At 44.5% G+C, this 18725-nt stretch overlaps 1 protein-coding gene across 1 annotated transcript in view; it reads left to right on the top strand.

The window, feature by feature from the left end:
* Positions 1–18725, top strand: part of CDH4 (cadherin 4) — a 466523-nt gene that overhangs the window by 408305 nt on the left and 39493 nt on the right. Inside the window, exon 8 of the mRNA XM_040607978.1 lies at positions 14428–14565. Within this exon, the coding sequence (XP_040463912.1) occupies positions 14428–14565 (138 nt within the window). The remainder of the gene's footprint in view (positions 1–14427; positions 14566–18725) is intronic.

Here is an 18725-nt window from a genome sequence, read left to right as displayed (position 1 = left end):
AATTCAGCACTTCCATACGTAAATGTTTTTTAGAGGAAACGTAGCCAGAATGGAGAGAACTGAAATGCTGAAAGTCCCTCTTGCAGCTAATAGCCAAGAAACTGCTACATTCCTCCAATTTTATAACCATAGGAATTGCATTTCATTACATAGAGATGGCTGGCAAATTCCTCTTTCATACCTTGTGGCAATGTGAAGTTAATTCCGTATTACAAGAACCTGGGAGGTTTTCAAGGGGGTCTCTACAGTGCTGAGTCCTTTATAAAATTTCCCCTGCCATAAGATGGAACCTGCTCCTGGTCACTTAAAGGCCTTTGACACTTGCAGAGATGCCATGCATTCCTTAGATGACAAAAAACATAGAAATTAAATGCTGCTTGATTAAGGCCCTGATCTGAGAAAATTAAATTCTGCCTTCAATTATTGAAATGGCTTGTGGCTACCACTCAATCCTCATTTTACATACGGACACAAGAAAGGGCCCATGTTACCCTGGCAAAGGTCTCCCTGTACAGTTGGGACGTTTCAGGATTATCAAAAATCCTTCTTGGTCAACTCCCTGCTCTTTCCAATTAATAAACGCGGCATTTAGATTTCACACTTTGTCTATCAGTACACTTCTTCTGGAGCGCTTTTTAAAGATCTCTTCTGACCAGCCCTTCCCCTCCTGCCACTGCCACTGAGCAGTTTGTTTCCTGGATGATAATGATTGCTGTCTTTGTAGTCTCACCTGGACATACAGTGACTCTACTAACGGAGATCTGATTAAGGCTGACAGGCCCAGTATGGGAAGGAAAACATCCCTGCTCATCACAGCGAATTCTTCCAGTGGCACTCTGCCAGCCCGGCTTCTCAGTCATTTAGTTTATCAGCAGTTTTTCAGTTTATCATGAAGCTGTTCGTTCCTGTTCCTCACTTCCCATTTTATCTCTTGTCTGAAACCTTCTGAGCAGGCAGGATATTGAGTTGTACAGGTCTTCGCTCTCCAAAGCAGAAAACACCTACCCTGGAGGGTGGTGAGGTCCTGCTGAAGCTGGGCTCCTGTAGAGCTGGCGTTGCATCCTTCAGAAGGCATCTGCAAAGCCTCCGAGCCACCAGCGGCTGGGTTTCAGCCCTCATTGCAGTGTTCATCTGCTGAGCCTCTGGGCACAACTGAACCCAAAAGATGCAGACATGACCAAAAGTGAGTTTGCCCAAATGCCCTGCAGCTGCTTTCCATTGCAAACCTATGTCTGCTCAGTATAGCAATCAATGTTTTCCTGGGATCTGTTTCTCATTCCCCAAATGTTGTACCCCGGAGAGCACTGAGCGCTCAGAGCCATCAGTAAGCTCCACAGGAAGCTCTGCGCTATTAAGACTGCTTTCTGCAAATGTTTGTTTGTTTTGGGGGGCTTCCTTTTGTAAGAATACACATCATAACCCATTCCTTACTTCACTCAAATGCATTAATACAATGTTTAATTAAAAAAGCTTTCTTTTGTATTTATCTAGTACATCTACATATAAACATTAGGATCGTTGGCTTCTAAGAAAATAACCAAGATGCCTCATTCTGAGTATGGCATTTTGTCCTCCGTTAATCCCAGATCTTGTTCAGTGGGTGGTTTGCACCATCTAAGTGACTGTAGCTGTGTTGCATTGGTAAGTGATCACAAACCTCATTACTGCATTTTGCTCTGGACCTCAGTGTTTGTTCCGTCAGATTCGGACTGAATTGTATCCCTTCTTCTACACCAAGGCGTAGTACAACAATCAGGTGTTTAATCAACTGCATATTTTTGTCTTGTGTGTTATATCTTTGGCATTATAAATATACACAAAGCGAACGATATCAAATGGAAAAGATGGTTCATATTCAAATGTCTTTGTTTCATGTTGTGGGTCAGAATTTCCAGCTAGCTTGAAATCCTTCGTGCACAGGATAAGCTTTTGCTTCCTTTTCCCACAGCACTGAAGACCTTTTCCTTTGCACGTGTTTTCCCATAAAAAATGACTTTTCCGTAACAAGCAAGGCTTGCAGGTTAGCTCAGGTGTCATCCACGTGGCAGTCAGAGCAGGGGCTGGGTCTGTGCCATGCGAAGCAACTCTGCAGTTGCTGCTGAAACAAAATGGTTGGCAAACTTCCACGGCGTTGGGGGTCAGAGTTTGCAGAGGAGAGCGACGGAGGAGGTAGGCAGGACTTTTTGCTGTCCCCCCTACATTGCTCGATCCCTGGCGCTGATCCTGTAGACCCAACATTAGTGATTGGCGTAGTACCAACAAGGCGCAGTACCCATGATGGCTTTTAAGTGCGGGGTCTTCCAGCTGGGTCTACGCTGACTTAACCTGGCCAGCGGATCATGTCTGGAGCGTTCATCTGCAGCGCTGGGAAGAGTGTAGCCCTCTTAAAGCCAGGGAAACAGCCATTGGCAGGCAGAGCTGGTTTTGACAGAAGCCCCCATTAGTATTTCCGACTTCAAAACCAAACCGAGTTTCTTTTCCAAGAATTCTGTCAATCACATTCTCTCTCAGCGAATCGACACGACGTGACCCTACCCATACTGGGTAAAACAGCTCTTAAGCGAAAGACAATAGGGAACATCTTGCATTAATCTCTTCTCAGTTATTTGACTGTTTTCCACTAACCTTTCATTCTGCCAAATTTAATTAAATCAGCTGTTTTTCCGAATATAACGTGTTCCTTCACTGTTTGGATGTTCCTTCAATTTGTAATGGTGAAGGCATATATGATACACAGTGAAGGCATATATGATACGCAGCTTGCAAGGACTTAGGCAAGCTATTTTCTTAAAATAATTCTCAGCAATGAATAACAAATGACACCAGATTAGTTTATTTTATCCAGACCATACCTACCATATGGATTCCCAAGACCTGTGTTGAGCTGCTGACTGACATTAATTTTAAAATCCAGGATCCTTGTGTTGCACACACGACGTGTATATGTATAGGATTAGAGGAAATGGTTTGAATGTATTATGTTGAATATATTACATTGATTTTATTTTTTTAATTGCTGCATTGAGAGGATTTAGAAAACCTCATGTTCCTAAGAACAAAAAGGTCTGACTATAGCAGCAGTGTCATGAGCGTGGAATTTCAAGCCTGTCTGCAGAAATAAGAGCGAGTATAAATAATGAGCAATATTATGAATATTTATTCACCTACACTGATCTGCTTGATGATCTTTTTCAAGCTTCCATCCTGACAGAGCTGAAAGAAGAAGGCAGTTTTACTTGAATTGTGAAAGGCTTTTCTTCCTCTTTTTAATCAAGTGAGATATACCAGAAAACAAATCAGGCTGATAAAAACAGAAGTCAGACTTACAAGAAAAGCAGCTGTAACAGCTAAATGGCTTAAAGCAGAGAAAGTAGGAAAACAGCATGTGGGGCTAATGATGGGTGGTTTTCAGGTTTCAGAATACGTTAAGGCATTCTCCCTGTTTATTAAATTGCTCTGGCAGCATTTGACAGCAAAGGTTTTGTGGATTATAAGAGTGCAATGGACATAACTAGGATTTTTTTTTTATCCTAAAGCCTGGCCTCTGGGTAATCACCAAGAAGTTACACACTACAGGAAGAATTTGGTTTGCACCAGTCCAAAGAAGGTCATTTTTTTATTTAAAAAAAAAATGTTTCTCTGATTGTTGTTTACTTCCCCGTCTCTGTGGTCTGCCAGAGGTTTTTGGATTTTTTCCATCTCTCAATACTCACTCCTTTTGTCAGAAAGTGGCAGACACAACCTGGAAGCAGCATCAATTTAATGCTGGCAGATTTACCAAAGGGCATCGCTCAGCAGCAACAGTTGCCATGTGACCACCTAGACATTGAACTATTGCTCATCTCTTCCTGGCCAGGAGAAGTCGAATGTAATTTCATGGTTTTATAAAAATTGCCTCAGCCCAAATTTAGAAGGCTTACTCCTCAGGTCTCCTCCTGAGTGCTTTGCAAGATGACCTGGATCTCTGGGTCATAAAGCCTGCAAAATATTGACGGTCGTTGCAAGCAGCATCTGCTGGACCTGAGTTGCTTCATGCTTCTGCTGAGGTGCAGAACGCCAACTTCTGTGCCGGTACCCACTGCAGTTGCCACCAGAAGGAAGGGTGCTGGAGATGGGTACTTCTGCTGTCCTCCTCATCATTTTGCTTCAGCAAACTAATGGTTTTTTATTCTCACGATATCACTGTGAGATAAGAAAGCGGTTTAATTTCATTTTGAAGTGTTATTTTCAATTTCTTTGAGGCATGGAAAAATGAAATGACCTACTAAAGGTCACCTGGGGAGTGTTTGGGAAAATGCAAAAGAAACCCAGGTCTTCCAAGCTGCAGCCTTAATCACAACCTACTCTGGTTTGGCACCGATTCAGTGGCTATAGTCAGAATCAAAATACGTTATCCAAGATATTCGTCATGTCTCTTTTTTAAATGAAATTTATTTGTAGCTCATACCATCTCACTGCCACCCCCTTGCATGACTATCAGTGCTGACCATCAGAAGCATGTAATTCATTTTCCTTATTTCTCTCCTGCTTCCTTCTGGGCTTACATCTGATCTGTAGTTTGGATCACTGAAGAGTGACATGTAACCCATTTCTAATGATTCTGTGAGTCTAATTTTGGCATTAAATGAGAGAACCATATGAGAAGCTCATTAACTGACAGTCTTTCTAAACAGGGAAGTCGATACTATCCAAGGACAGAGATACTGTTACAATGGAGCTTCTGATCATAAATCTGATCATAATTTTGAAGTCAGTCCAGAGCGCCTGAATAGCTCCAATAGACTGTGCGCAAACCAAGCGCCTCCGTGGGACTCCTTGAGTCACGGAACTCTATTAGGTCCCTCAGTGGCAGCATCAGTACATAAAACAATTTAAGAATGGAAAAGAAATGCTACACAAGGCTGGCCTGTCTTTGGTGATGGTGTTCTTTTCATACTTATCTTCTGAAAACAGGCCAGTCCTTAATTTCTGTTTGCTCCAGGCTTGGTGTTGTATTTGTCATGGCTCAGACAAAAAAATCCCCCAAAAATTTCAACAAATGTTATGTTCATGTTGTAATACTTCCCAAAACTGGGAAACACTGTCACAATCTTAAATATAGAGGTACTGTTTACATTTTGGGGGAACTTTGACATTTTTTAAGCAACTGCATTCAAGTTTTGACAAATGCCTGTGCTCCGATATCAGATTAAAAATGCTGTGACCTCTAATCCCCACCCTATGCAACTCAATCTAGAACAAGTACGAGGTTAAACAGACCCTGCCTCGTTATTAACCTTGTATACAGCATACTTCAAAACATGCTGTTGCCATAGGTGGTGGCCAGAGCGTAGCAAACCCTCTGCAAGACACATTCGGGCCAGCTGGCCGTTGTGGTGGGTGTATTTCCCAGTAGGTCCCTTTCCTGGGGCAGAAGCTGCTGCACTGATATTCCTCATGTGTTCCACCGCAGCGGGGTTTCAGCTTGGATGTTTTTTAAAAACCTTCATAGCCCAGGCTCAGTGTTTGATCCTTCAGGAATAAAACTCACTCAAAAAAAGAAAAAAATAAGAGACTGTGTCTATATCAGGTGAGTGTGGTTGCAGCGTATCGCACTCAAAAGCATCTCTGTTCCTGTTTAGTACAGCCCTTCCTCTGCGCAGCGTTGCTAGCAGCAGGCGTTAAGAAATCATGAAAATGATCCACCAGGATCCCTGGTCTTTGGTGCCGTGTTCAGTTATCTGCCTGATGGGGAGGGGCGATTGTTCTGGTTTTGTTTTGGGGCTTTTTACTGTTCGGAGTTTATATTTCTAAGCTTCCCTTTGTATCCCTGACAACTAGCAGATCACTTTCTGAGATGAGATTCTTAGTCAATAACTCTGCTGCCGGAGCTGGCTGTTCCGCGAAATCCTGCCTCTCACAGTGGGATGGGGTGGGTGAGCAATTCCGCTTGGTTCACGTATCTCGTGTCACAGAGGCTGCGGGGAGGTGCAGCCGGGATGCTGGAAGGCTTTGGGTACAGCTGCTGTACCGAGTGTCCTTTGGAAAGGTTTCCACTCTCACCACTCTCGCTGTCTGATTAACACAAAAAAAAAAGCAGCCAGGGGCAACAGCCGCTGAACTATTTGGTCTCACGCTACTAAAAGGCCAAACAGAGTTGACTCCTGAAAGGGTTTCTGGCGTTCTTTGATTTTATAACCTCTCTGTGATAAAAAGATCATACTGGCTTTCTTTCAGGTAACTTTTAAAGTACTTCCTCATGCTTTCATATGAAAACTCAGCTCTCTATTGCTGGGTGTCATACCCACCACCAGAAGCTGTTTTGCTTTCAGAAGCAGCCACACAAAAGAGAAAATAGCTGCTAGGCTGGAGCAGGTCCCATTTACACCCGCGTGGGAGACTCAGCACCCACCCTGGGAGAGGCTGCAAGAGCCGGTGGCGGCTGCTGCTCCAAATGGGTTAAAACATGTAAATTGCAACACCTTAAAATATGATCTTAAAGTGCAGTAGCTTAAGAGGGAAAAAGATGAGTGGTATAAGGTGTGAGACCCCACAGGTTACAGGTCTCAGGTGCTGAGAGGGAAAGTGTTAAACAAAAAGTTGAATTGCTGGTTGTTAATCAGGCTGCCAGGTGGAAGCTATGAAAGGCTGGTTGGCAATATAGGTGCGGTGCCAAATGAAAATCCTGAGGTTGGCTTCTGGCCTCTGAAGCTTTATTTGCCTTAGGAAAAATGGGCACGTGCTGGGCTGGTTTCTGAGGATTTGTGGAACAGCCGCCGGGGCTGCGGCAGGTGAGTCATTGGAGCGGATCCTGGATGAATATTTTCCTTCTTTCTGAGTTACAGAATCCTCTGCCGTCTGGAGGGTTAGCACGAGGAGTCATCCCCTCCCTGCCTCTTCTTTAAACTCCGGTTAAGTGTGACGTCGGTGGGAGCCGGGGATGGCCCCCGGCACAGGCGTTGCTTCTCCCTGGGAGAACAGCAGAGGAAAATCTCCCCCGCGTGTGAAAATCTCCCTCCAGCTCTCCGTGCAATGCCACCAGGCTGAAACGTGGTGACAGCGAGCAGCCGGGCAGCACTGCAGTGCTGGTTTTAATGGTGCAGGAGAGGTGGGAGCGTGCCATGAAGTGCGATGTGGAGAGCTGTGGGTGGTGGCACCAAGGCTTTTCCTGAACCAGAGGCATTTATCGATATCTGAATGACAGGCAGGTTTGGTCAGATGGTAGCAGGGATTCACAGGGTCTGACCTGCATGTCAGAGGCCAGGGTGTTTCACATCAACACCTTCATTAAGGAAGAAAACCAGCTTAATTAACACACCACTGTTTGGAGGAGAGTAGGCTGCACGTTGCTAGATGCAGTGACTGAGGCGCTGCCCCTGCTTGGGAGCTCTGCAGTCACAGGTAGCTCATAACGTCAAATATGCCAGATGCTCGTGGATGGGGAACACCATGCCCTGCTGGAGGAAGAGCCAATGGACAGAATGAACCCGTCTGTTCATGGCTGTGCAGCACTGAGTAAGCAGCCCTGTTCGCTTTAAAAATGGGGTCACCTCCCTTGTTATAGCCCTGTCCTAGCAGGAGCGTGAACACCTCTGATAGTGCCTGGTCCTGTTCTGCATGGCTGAGATGGAGCAAAACTGCATCTCCTTAGCTCAGAAAGCAGCAGCTTGTGTATTAAGATGCATGGACTCAGGGTTTGATGTCTGCCGAGAATGCTGCACACATGACATGATGCTGCGCTATATGTAAGAAATGAAAAGGTCAAGTTATATCAAAGACTCTGTGCTCGACTCTGGCACACAGATGAAGCTCACGAACCACCACCACCCTCTCTAGGGGGGAGCTGTGAAAGATGTCGGGTGCTCTGGTTGCTTGGTGAAAGCTGCCTTCTTCACTGAGCTCCCAGATTAGGGCTTTCTTCTGGAAATCCGTGTTCATGTTTAACTGTGGCTAAGTAGGGAGTATTAAGGGATAAATGCTTTAAAAAGTCTGCCTGTGAGTTTTGCTTAAATGACGGCTAGTTACGAAAGTATTTCTACTAGAGTCAAGTGTGGTTTTGTGAGGAGTTTGTTTATTTGTTTTCAAATTGGCTTTCCTGGCTTTGGTACAGTATTTATTACTGGTGTGTTACCATCAACTATCTTATACCAAAAAAAGTGAACATCAAAACTTCACTAGCGTGTAAGAAAATTATTTAGAAAACGAGCCAGAAGAGCATCCCATATTCTTCTCATTGGTACTGCAAAAATAAGGGGAGACAGAAAAACACGTAAGTATAAAGAAGGTGTGAGGGTAGCCACGGGAGGAAATAAGATTTAGATTTTCTATCTCCTTTACCAGTAGATTCCTACTCAATATATCCTACAGCAACATCCTGGTAACCTTATTTGCTTTACCAGACATGATGCTAAAATTAGCTAGTCATACATTTCTCAGGAAGTAGTAATTAATTGGGCAATATTTGTACAGGTCTTTGGAAATGTAGGTCCTAATTTTGCAAACCCTTCGTCCAAAATATAAATTAATATAATCACATAATTACCAATTTCTGGACTTTGGTGTATGCAGTTACCCAGCTTGTGTGTGATTTAGAGTAATGCCATGTGTAAACCAGGAATAGCCGTATTCCTAAAAATACTATGCATGCGCATTTGAAAATTGGGATCACAGATAGCACTTCATTACTAGGAGTTCATTTTAAAATACTTTTTTCTTTTAGATTCTCTTTCTGAATATAATTTACTTTTGTTTATAACCTGTCTCGGCAAGACTGTGCTCAGCTCGGCCAGGCATTTGAGACCGTGTCTTTTGTACCGTCGTGATGGAGAGAGCCACTTGGCAATAACTGTCATTTTGCTTGGGACACTGTCACGGTTTCGCCCCGGTGGCAGCTCAGCCCCCCGCAGCCGCTCGCTCGCTCCCCCCGGGGATGGGGGGGACGGTCAGGAGCGCAGGAGTGACACAACCCGTGGCTGAGCCAAGGGCAGCTGGGGAGGTGAAGCCGAAGCCGCGCACCAGCAGAGCAAGACGCGGCATTTGCTCCCCACGTCCCACGGCAGGAGGGGCTCAGCACCCCCAGGGCAGCAGGGCTCCCGCGCCACGGGGACTTGGGAAGACAAACGCCATCGCTCCCAGCGTGCCCCCCGTCCTCCTCCTCCCCCCCGTTTGTACGCTGAGCACGGCGCCACACGCTATGGAATGTCCCTTTGGTCACTGGGGCCGTGTCCCCTGCCGGCTCCGTGTGCCCCCAGCCCCTCGGCTCTGTGCCAGCCCTGCTCCGGGACAATGGAAACATCCCCCGTTACCAACGCGGCTTCCAGCGCAAATCCCAAACGTGGCCCCGCGTAGCTGCTGCGAAGGACGGTGACTCTGCCCCAGCCGAAGCAGCGCAGGCGCCTACCTGTTCCTTTGCCTGTGCCGATGGAACTGGCTGGTGTTAAGCCTGAAACCATTTTCACACAAATGTACGGCAGTATTTGAGCTGAATGGGGTTTTATTCCTTTTCTTCCTAAAGATTTGTTCGTACACAGAAAATGCTGGAAGATCTGATTTCTGCTTTAGCTCGATTTGTCATAATTTCTACCTAGACCAGAAGGATTCGTTCCATAATTTACTATATTCTTTTTAACGTTTTTGCTCCTTAGACCCTGCATTAGATTGCTCCAGCATCTCACTCCTTTAGTGGTGAAAGAACTACTAATTTCTAGCCTAAATTTATTCATGGCCACTTTATACCCATTTGTTTTTGTGTCAACATTGTCCTTTAGTTTAAATTGTTCCTTTGCCTTCCTAGTGTTTATCCTCCTGATGTATTTATAGACAGCAATCATATCTGCTATCTGCCTTCATTTTCTAGACTAAACAAGCCAAGCTCTTCTAGGCTCTCCTCCGGTGAATGGGCTCTTCACTGCCAGCACCTGGTCGGATCTGGGTAGCTCCACAGTGAGTACAAGGGACCAGGATTGTGCACAGCATCCCAATGAGCCCTCAGTGCTTGACATGAGGAATTGATACTGCCGTGTGTGCAGTGCTAATACTGCACACGATGCATTTGCCAGCAGTGCTTGTGCCTTGCTGGGTGGCAGGGAGCTGGTGGGACATGGTACCTGTCCTCCTTGCTCATGTGCAAAAGCTTCCAGAAAAGTTTTGTTATTGGTCCCTTGCTGCATTATCTTATATGTTGTACTGTTAAATCACATCTTGTTTCTGTTATTTATTTGTCAGGTTCCCCTTCTTCCAAGCTGTTACTTCTTCCCATACAAGGCACTGCTGTTTTTTAACCAAGCCCTTGATCAACTTGCCATTGACCAGCTTAACCAGTTTCTTCAACTGATTCCCATCTTCTGGAATGTAGTTGATGTATTTCTTTGTGGCACTGTATCAGATGATTGACAGAAGAGCAGACAGATTAGATCTTCCATGGTTCCTTTAATTATTCTTTCCTTCATGATTTGTTCCTTCAAAAGCCCTTCTTAGTTTTTGGGTCAGACTAAAAGCTTTGCACTTATCAAGATGAGGGGGTTTTTTTTCCTTGGCTTAGATAGAAGCAGCACATTTATTTTCCCTCAGCATGAAGATTTGTTAGATTTATTAAAAATACTGGCCACTGGACCTCCCGGGGACTTCACCAAGGCTGGGTCTTTAGTCTACATCCCTCAGGGCAGAGGCTCATTTCTTTAGTTCCACAGCATCACCGTCAGAGCAAACACAGAGTAACTCTTACATTTCTCTGGGTTAGGACCATTTTGTCTTACCTCTATGCTGTAGTTTCTGTCCTGTGCTATTTAAAATGTCATTGTTATAAAAAAAGAGAATATGAGAATTATTCTGTATGATCAAAATGCCATCAAGAAAATGTCTCTTGTGCTTGGGGGCATGGGGCTGCCTGTTTTTTTAATAGTCGTAACAATAATAATATTAGGACAACAAATGAAGATGCCCCTGGAGATGTTGTGACAAATTGGAAGGACATGTTGAAATTGAAATTGATTGAATAGTTCAATAAAATCAGCTTAATGCACAAAAGCAAAAAGGTTAGCTACAGAAAAACAAAAAATCAGTAATTTGTTATCTGTTGGGGCCAATCTCACTGGAGAGGGAATTGGTTATAAACTAAAAGCACCAGCCTCGTGCCCACACGGGAGCCTTTTGGGTGGAACTGGATGTGGATGGCAGAAGTGCCTAAAGGTTTGACCAGTCTCAGACTGCTTCCACTGGGTGGGCTTGGCAGGGCTGGGTTTACCATTGGACTCCATCATCTTAATGGTCTTTTCCAACCTAAATGTTGCTACGATTCCATTTTACGATTTGCATGCCTTTGAGTTTTATACAACTTTACGTACAAGCCGAGGCCATTCTCCTTGTCAACTTGGACTTCTGCTCTGAACGTTGTAGTTAGGTCTTCAGCTGGTGGAAACCAGCGTGACTTTGGTGATGTCCCTTAGGTTTCCACCAGCATCTCACCTCTCGCGTGTCCCCGATTGCTGCAGCTGCCTCTGGCATCCTGCTATAGCTCCCATCTCAAACGTGCGCGTTCCTGTAACGAACCTACCTGATCGCTCCAGCCATTCGAGATCTGCTACAATTCCTCACGTTTTCTCACTAGGCTTGGACTCCCTGTGCTTGTTTGCACATGTGCAGCGCTCCTCTGCTATCCTTCCCCTCTTCCCATCCTTACGCACCAGCTTTTTGTGGCCGGTACATTTGTACATGAATAAATTCTGGGTATTTTCATTTTTTGCATTTTATTATCTGATTGATATAATCTTTCTTTTAAATTTCTTTAATTTAGTGTTCTGAATTTATATGGAGGGTTTTATTAACACGGTAGCACAATGCTCAGTGAAAGGCGCTTTGTTAAATCAAAAAAATTTATTGTAAACCTGAGATTAATAAGACATGGTCTGTGAGTACACATACACACATGCGTGTGTCATCAGAGTATGTGTAATTTAATAAGCAGTAAAATGACAAAGTTAACAGCACTTTTAAATGAGACTTTCTAGCCCCTTACCCCCTCTTGTACAAGAGGATTCACTTTTCCAGGGGAAGCTTTGGATTAAGGAGTGATTAAAGCAAGCTAGAAAGGAGCTGAAGGCGGTGGGAGGTGTGCAGGCTGGGTCCTGGTATCAACAGGTGCTGTGCAGGCAGAATGTGACCTTACCCAAGGTCTGCAGTTCGTTCTTGGAGTTCAGATAAAAGTTGGCATCACGGTGGCGTGACTTTCAGAATTGCTTTTGACGCAGAACGGGCGCTGCCTTGGCTGTGCCCTGGCTGGAGGTACACTGCTGCCGGCATCCCAGCGGGCACACTGGGACTGGGAGCGGGGAGCCCAGCAGCTCTGCAGGGGTCAGTCTGCTGACGGGCTAAAATGGAAAACCACCGAGTTCAGAAAGAACCACCCACGCCGATGGAGGCTGGTTTATTGCCCTCTCGGCTGATGGAAAGGCAGGAACATTTTTTTCTCTTGCAGTCTCTGCCGAAGCACTGAAGCTTTTACAATAACGTGCGACAGCTCTGCCATCAAATCGGAAATGCTGTGAATTACGTGTCTCCATCTGACTGCAGTGAGGAACATTAGAGGTGGCTTTGCCATTTATATGCGCTGTTGAAATGGAGTCTCTTCATGTGGGCCTCCAACCTGCTTTTCTAATTTACGTGGAGTCTGATGGCCACTAGTTTTTAAAATAATCTTCCTCCCCCTTCTGTGATTTAAACTTAATTTGGCTCACAAGTATTTGGTCTGTTACAGAATGCTTCTGTCAGCCTCCCAAGTTGTCTGTAAGAGAGAATACGGAACGAAAAGCTACATATGAAATAGAAATTACATTCACTAATAAGGACATTTCAGCTTTACAGTTTACCCAGTGCTTTAGAAATGGAGTAATGAACAGCACCTTTTTGCATGAGGAGAAACACAGGCTAACAGCATTTCTCCATCATGTTTTATTTTACAAAGTAGCAAGAGACAATGAAAGTGCATTTCCATAATACATCTCAGTTGCAGGTTGCTGATGGATTCCTGTGTGATGTCTTGTCAATTCAGCAGGTTAATATCTGTCAATTAAAAATCCTGGAATCAAGATAAAGCTAAAATTCAGATCTCTGTTATTCTAGCAATCAGAGGAGGTAAAGAATGAACCCGGTTACAGCACTTCAGGAATGTTTATATAGTAATAGAGAGGCCCGAATAACCTAATTCTTGCCCCTTGAAATTGCAGTGGATATGTGACATTTTACACATGCCTGTACATCAGTACAGGAAAGGAGCAGCCCCTGAGTACTGGAGCTGTGCGGAGAGCAGGAGCCGTCCAGCATGCAGCAGGTCTCTGCACAGTGAAGTCCCTCCCCTTGGCTTTGCAAAAAGCTTTTCCTGCGTAACATTGTTCTTCCATTGGGTTTTCACACCCTTGGGATGCCCCATTAGAGCTGCTCAGTCCTTGTGTCCTGGCTCTGACCTGTAATGACACCTTAATCCTTGAGGAACGGGGCGTAAGGTTCAGCTGTGCCCTGGGTCACGCTGGGGCTGCATCCCCCTGGTTCTCCGTGCCGGGAGTGTGCTCCGTGCGCCCTGCGCATGGCACGTGGAGACACCCACAGCGAATTCTGCAGAGCCAAATGAAAAGTTATTGTTGAGGCCAGTTTTAAAGATGAGGAGGCTTTTCTCAGTGCAGGCAGATATTCCTAAATAAAGAAGCATCCCAAGGAGATGTACGCACCTGCAAGGTCAGATGCCCTCTCCTATTTTACTCAGGTTTATTTTCCAGTTGCAATGACATACAGCGTCTTTTAGAAGAACTTTAATGTAGGAATTTTATGGCTGGCTCTGTGAGGCTTTTTCTTCAAGAGACGTGTTGTTTGGGGCGCCCAGGAATTTAAATCAGTTCCCCTGAACTTCTGTTTATTGCATTGAATATATTTTTTTTCATACTGGACTTAAATTCTCCTTTTTTACCAAGATTGTGTTAAGGATTGAAACATGGAGAGTATTTTAAGTATCAAAATGCTTTGTGGGCATGGAACTGTGTGAGCAGAATGAGCTGGAGAGACGCCAGGCAATGTTGCTGTCAGTTTGGGGGATATAATGTTATTCGTGATGTTTTCAATGAAAACACATTAACAAAATTTTTACTGGTTTTCAGAAGACAGAAATTAATGTTGCCGAAAATGCTTTAAAATTAACAAAAATGTCTATTTCAACCAAGGAATCTTGGCCATAGGATTTTTATTTTCCCATGAAACAGGTGATATCCACCAATCTATGCAAAAATCCCTTCAAAACCACGATAGATAATTTTATCCGTCCTTTTTTGCTAACATTTTGAATCCAATTAACTTCTTTAGTCTACTTAAGAATTGCGCTTGTATACAGAAAATAAACTAAGGTGTTTTACAGGATGCATTTTTCTTTCTCATGTTTTTCCTTTCCTATTTTTTTTTTTCTTCCAGAAAGTTCAGCAGTATATAGTCATTGTTCAAGCCACAGATATGGAAGGAAATCTGAACTATGGTCTCTCAAACACGGCAACAGCGATCATTACGGTGACAGATGTGAATGACAACCCACCCGAATTCACTACCAGCACTGTAAGTATCAATACATCAGCACAGTGATGCATGGACACACAACGTGTTTGTAATTCATGGATGTTTATATCCGTCGTCTTTCTTAGCTGGTTTGGCAGACAGGAGGAACTTGATAGATAACAGTGGAATAAAGACTTTCAGGGGGGAGAAAGGAGGAAAAAAGGGGAAAAGGCAAAGAGGAATGATTCATGAACCAGCAACACTATTTGGCGACCAATTTCACTGAGGTGCTGAAGGAGCTGATATAATGTGGCAAACAGACTATGTCTGATTGCACCAAAGAGGATACAGTTGTTTCACAGCAATTGGCTGTAGACATATCAGAGTTATTATTGCTTATGAGTGAAATCCTGAGCACTAAGAGATATTTTGTGTTTAGTAGCTGGGCTATGATTTCAAGGAAGCAGTAAATACTCTAAATGGTAACAAGTATCCAGTAAAATTTGTATTTCACTGATAGCTCTAACAGATGTATTTGTGTGTACCGGCAGTAAATGTGTGGACATTCTTCAGTACATCTGGTTTTAATCAGTTAAAGATCTTTCTTATATTAGCACAGTATTTCTCTATTCTGTTCTTATGTGCTCGAAGTTGCTATTACTGGGGGACAAGGGGAGAAATAAAGAGATGGCAAATTACAAATTTTTTAGAGCTGGTTAAGGTAAAAATGAAGAGTTGGAAGGTGCAGTGATGTGGTCTGGTTCTTTCTGGCCTTCTTTTCTATAGAGCACCTGAAATGTGTGTAGTAATTTTAGAAACCACAGAGCCGTACAAAGGTCTACATGCTAATAAATGAGAACTGTCCATATTCATATGAGTGTCAACAAGGAGCAGTAAGTGATGGATCTTAAACTGATACAAATTTTTACAAATACAGAAAGTCTTAACTGCATTGTACTCAAGTCACTTTGGGGAATGTTTTTATTATTGATATTATTCTGAATTTTCATTCTACCTTAAAGGGTCTGCAGATATTTATTAATGTAGTACCAAAGGTTCCCCTTAGTTATACCCTTACAAACCACAAATACGTAGCAGAACTCAAGGAAGTCATGCTGAGCCCAACTGATGCCACCGCAGACCCAGATCGGCTCCATAGCTGGCATGGAGCCATGGGTCCATCCTTCCCATCGCCACCGGGCCCCGGGCTCACGGCTGTGATGTGCTCAGCTCCTGAGCATGCCAGCGTTTTCTGTTGAAGGGACTTGGACCTAGACTCTTGGAAAAAGGCAGGCACTGAATTCCTCCTGTGTCAGATGAAAACAGGCACCTGAGGTGTTTTCAGATCTGGGTGCCAACCTGCAGCGTGTTGCTGCCCCAGCAAATGCAGGTGGGTTTAACAGCAGCACATGTCCCAGTGAATACACTGAGCTTCGTAGTGTACAGTTGTCGTTAAATATCTCCTTGAGGGGGATACATACGGTTGCAAAGAGCCGTAAAAATCTGATACAAGTCTTGGGCCATGTGGTTCTTTCTCCTGCCAGCATGGGATTGTCCTGTCTTGAAAATTTTCTAGCAGCTGGTCTGCAGATCTTTGTGTCTCTCTGGCCACGGGACTTCTCACCACAGCAGTGCGTGTGCCCCAACTTGCTAGTGTTTGGGTGGGGGGACGGGGACACGGGACCTCATTCTGCCAGGTGAATACTTCTTTAACCTCCGTTTGTGTGAAAAAGGAATGACATCTAGTGGCCACCTCATTTAAGCACAGATTGTTGCAGATGACCCGGGTTCCTGGGCCTTGTCTCCAGATGCAGGCTGGAGGTGATGCTTCGGGTAGCGGCGTGAGCCATGGCAGGGTTCGTTACACATGCACATCGGTGCCTTCCGGAGGGCAGCATCCCTCTGTGGCATAGCTTAATGGCTTTCCAGAACACTTTCCAAAGCTGAATCTGATGGAAGGTGAGATAATGGAAATGTGCTTTCAGGTAAGTTCAGAGTATTTAATGTCTTGGGGTGTGTTAGACCTAGAAGGAATAAAAGCCATCAAGAGCATTTCCTATAGAATTGTGTTAAATGGGATAGAAAATGCTACTCTTCGTCTGAGCAGTATTGGTGTGTACCATTATTTCTCTGATTTCAATCACTGAAGAAAGGGTTTTGCAAGGGCCAAAGGGCTTTACACAGTAGTACGTGGGACTTCATAAAGATTTGAAAACCAGGAGTGTTTTACAATATTTTCCAAATCTGCAGAAACAAACAGCTTTGATATACTACCAGGTATAGTCAGGATGAATTTCACACGAGTATGAAAGTTCGATATGGTTTTTCCCTGACTGATGGAGACAACAGCATCAGACTGATCAGTCTCTTTAAACCTGAGCTGAATCTCCTTGCTGTCCTTAAATAGTCTGATCTGCATTTTAACACCTCTAAAAAATAGCAAAAAAATCTCTTTCCAGGAAATCTATAGCTCCTCAGAGAGTAAGAAAGCTCATGGTCTCTTTTAAGACTGGTAACTGTTTGGAGAGATACAGTATACTTTTATTTTAAATACTTCTGTATTGAGATGCTGTTGTAAAAACAAAATAGGCCGAATAACTGAAACTGTGGTTTGCTGTTGGAAAGCTGCCAGATGAAAGGAACTCAAGGAACTGTGCTCAGCACAGACACATACAAAGGCCCACCCTATAGCGCTCCTAAATTACCTGTCATTCAGCCAGGGTGTTTTTAGACTTAATCGTTTCTGGATAAGAATGTAGCTCAGGAGGACACTGCACCATGCTGGTGTCACAGCTCATATATTCAGCAGCAGGAATTAATGTTACTGTGTAAAATTTAACAGTGGGATGGGAGAGAAGAGAACAGCCACCGCGATGGTCAGGAGAGTCAGGTCACAGCCGTAGCTGAGCACGCCGTGCAGGGGGGGAAGGGGCTGAGTGCATGGACCATGTGGAAGTTCAGACACAGGCACACAAGTGCCCAAATGACATGTCCACAGGGGTGACGACCTGCAGAGGTGTGTTGGTTACAGACATCCAGAAGACCATGGGCTGTGATCGAAATATCGTGCTAGATGAGAACTGGAAAAGGAGCAATAAAATCACATAGAAAATTCTTAAATTTAAAAAATTAAGATACTCCAGTAAAAGTCCAGAATGATTGTTTGCCACATGAGAACGGATCAGTGTGGTTTTCGTACCCTTCAGCACATCGCCCAAAAGGCTGGGGGAAGGTCCTGCACAACAGCAGGGGAAGGAGAAGCTCCACCTTATACAAAGGATTCTAAAATTATAGGGGGGGGTGAAATCACAGTCTTTAGGTGAAACAATTTTGAACTTAAGTCCGCTGTTACTCTTAAGTCCGTCAGCAGGAGTCATGACCAGTCCTGGTGGTCATGACCAGGGTACCCCTATGGAACTGCAAGGCGCTGGGGCGCAGCGAGGATGAGGTGACCTCTTCTAGTCCTTTCCAGCTCTTGTTTTTTGTGATGGTGAAAGTTTTCTTGATCTGCGATGCTATCTGGCTGTGCTGAGAAGCATCAGAGAGCAGCTAACAGTGAGGAAATGTCTCATAAGAGACCGGCCTGGAGTGGGAAGCAATCAGATCTGCGCCAGAAGAGTGGAGCATCCTGTGAAATGCCGTAAACATCACAGGCAGCTATTTTGGGCAATTCTAATGATTTAGTGCAGGACCGTGACCCAGGGAACGCTCTTCTAGCTAGCTAAGGGACTTCAGCCTGCTCTTTGTGTTGTGTTCTTCATGTGACATTGTTGCTCGCAAAAATAAATGGAGAGGCAATCCTTCTCCCTGCTGAAGAGCAGAGGTGCACATGCCAGGCGCGCAGGGGCAATGCCACCTCCGCAGCGTGCCCGACCAGCCCGTGCCCACGGGCTCTGGGTCAGATGCCTTGGAAAAGGATAGTTTAATCCCCCGTGCTCAAGTTTTCCACAGTCCTTAGAGAGTGAGTAGCGGTGCTGGTTCATTTTCATGGCATTTTTGGTGGGTTTTCCATCTGCCAAATCAACTGCTGGTGTAGAATCCTGACACTTGAACTGGACTGTTAAAGGGTTTATAGGGAGTTTTACTGGGAAACTGGTTCCATTACTGTTACAAGATCAAGGTACTGGTATCAGTGTGCCCTCCGTTATCCAGAGTCTCTGTAACTCATAACAGGGTTATGTCCTCTGACATGTCTTAATTATGTGGAAACGCCTCAGCCT

The sequence above is a fragment of the Falco naumanni genome, chromosome 10 (genome assembly GCF_017639655.2).
Source record: "Falco naumanni isolate bFalNau1 chromosome 10, bFalNau1.pat, whole genome shotgun sequence".
NCBI classification, from domain to species: domain Eukaryota; kingdom Metazoa; phylum Chordata; class Aves; order Falconiformes; family Falconidae; genus Falco; species Falco naumanni.
This window is presented reverse-complemented; position numbering and strand designations above follow the sequence as displayed.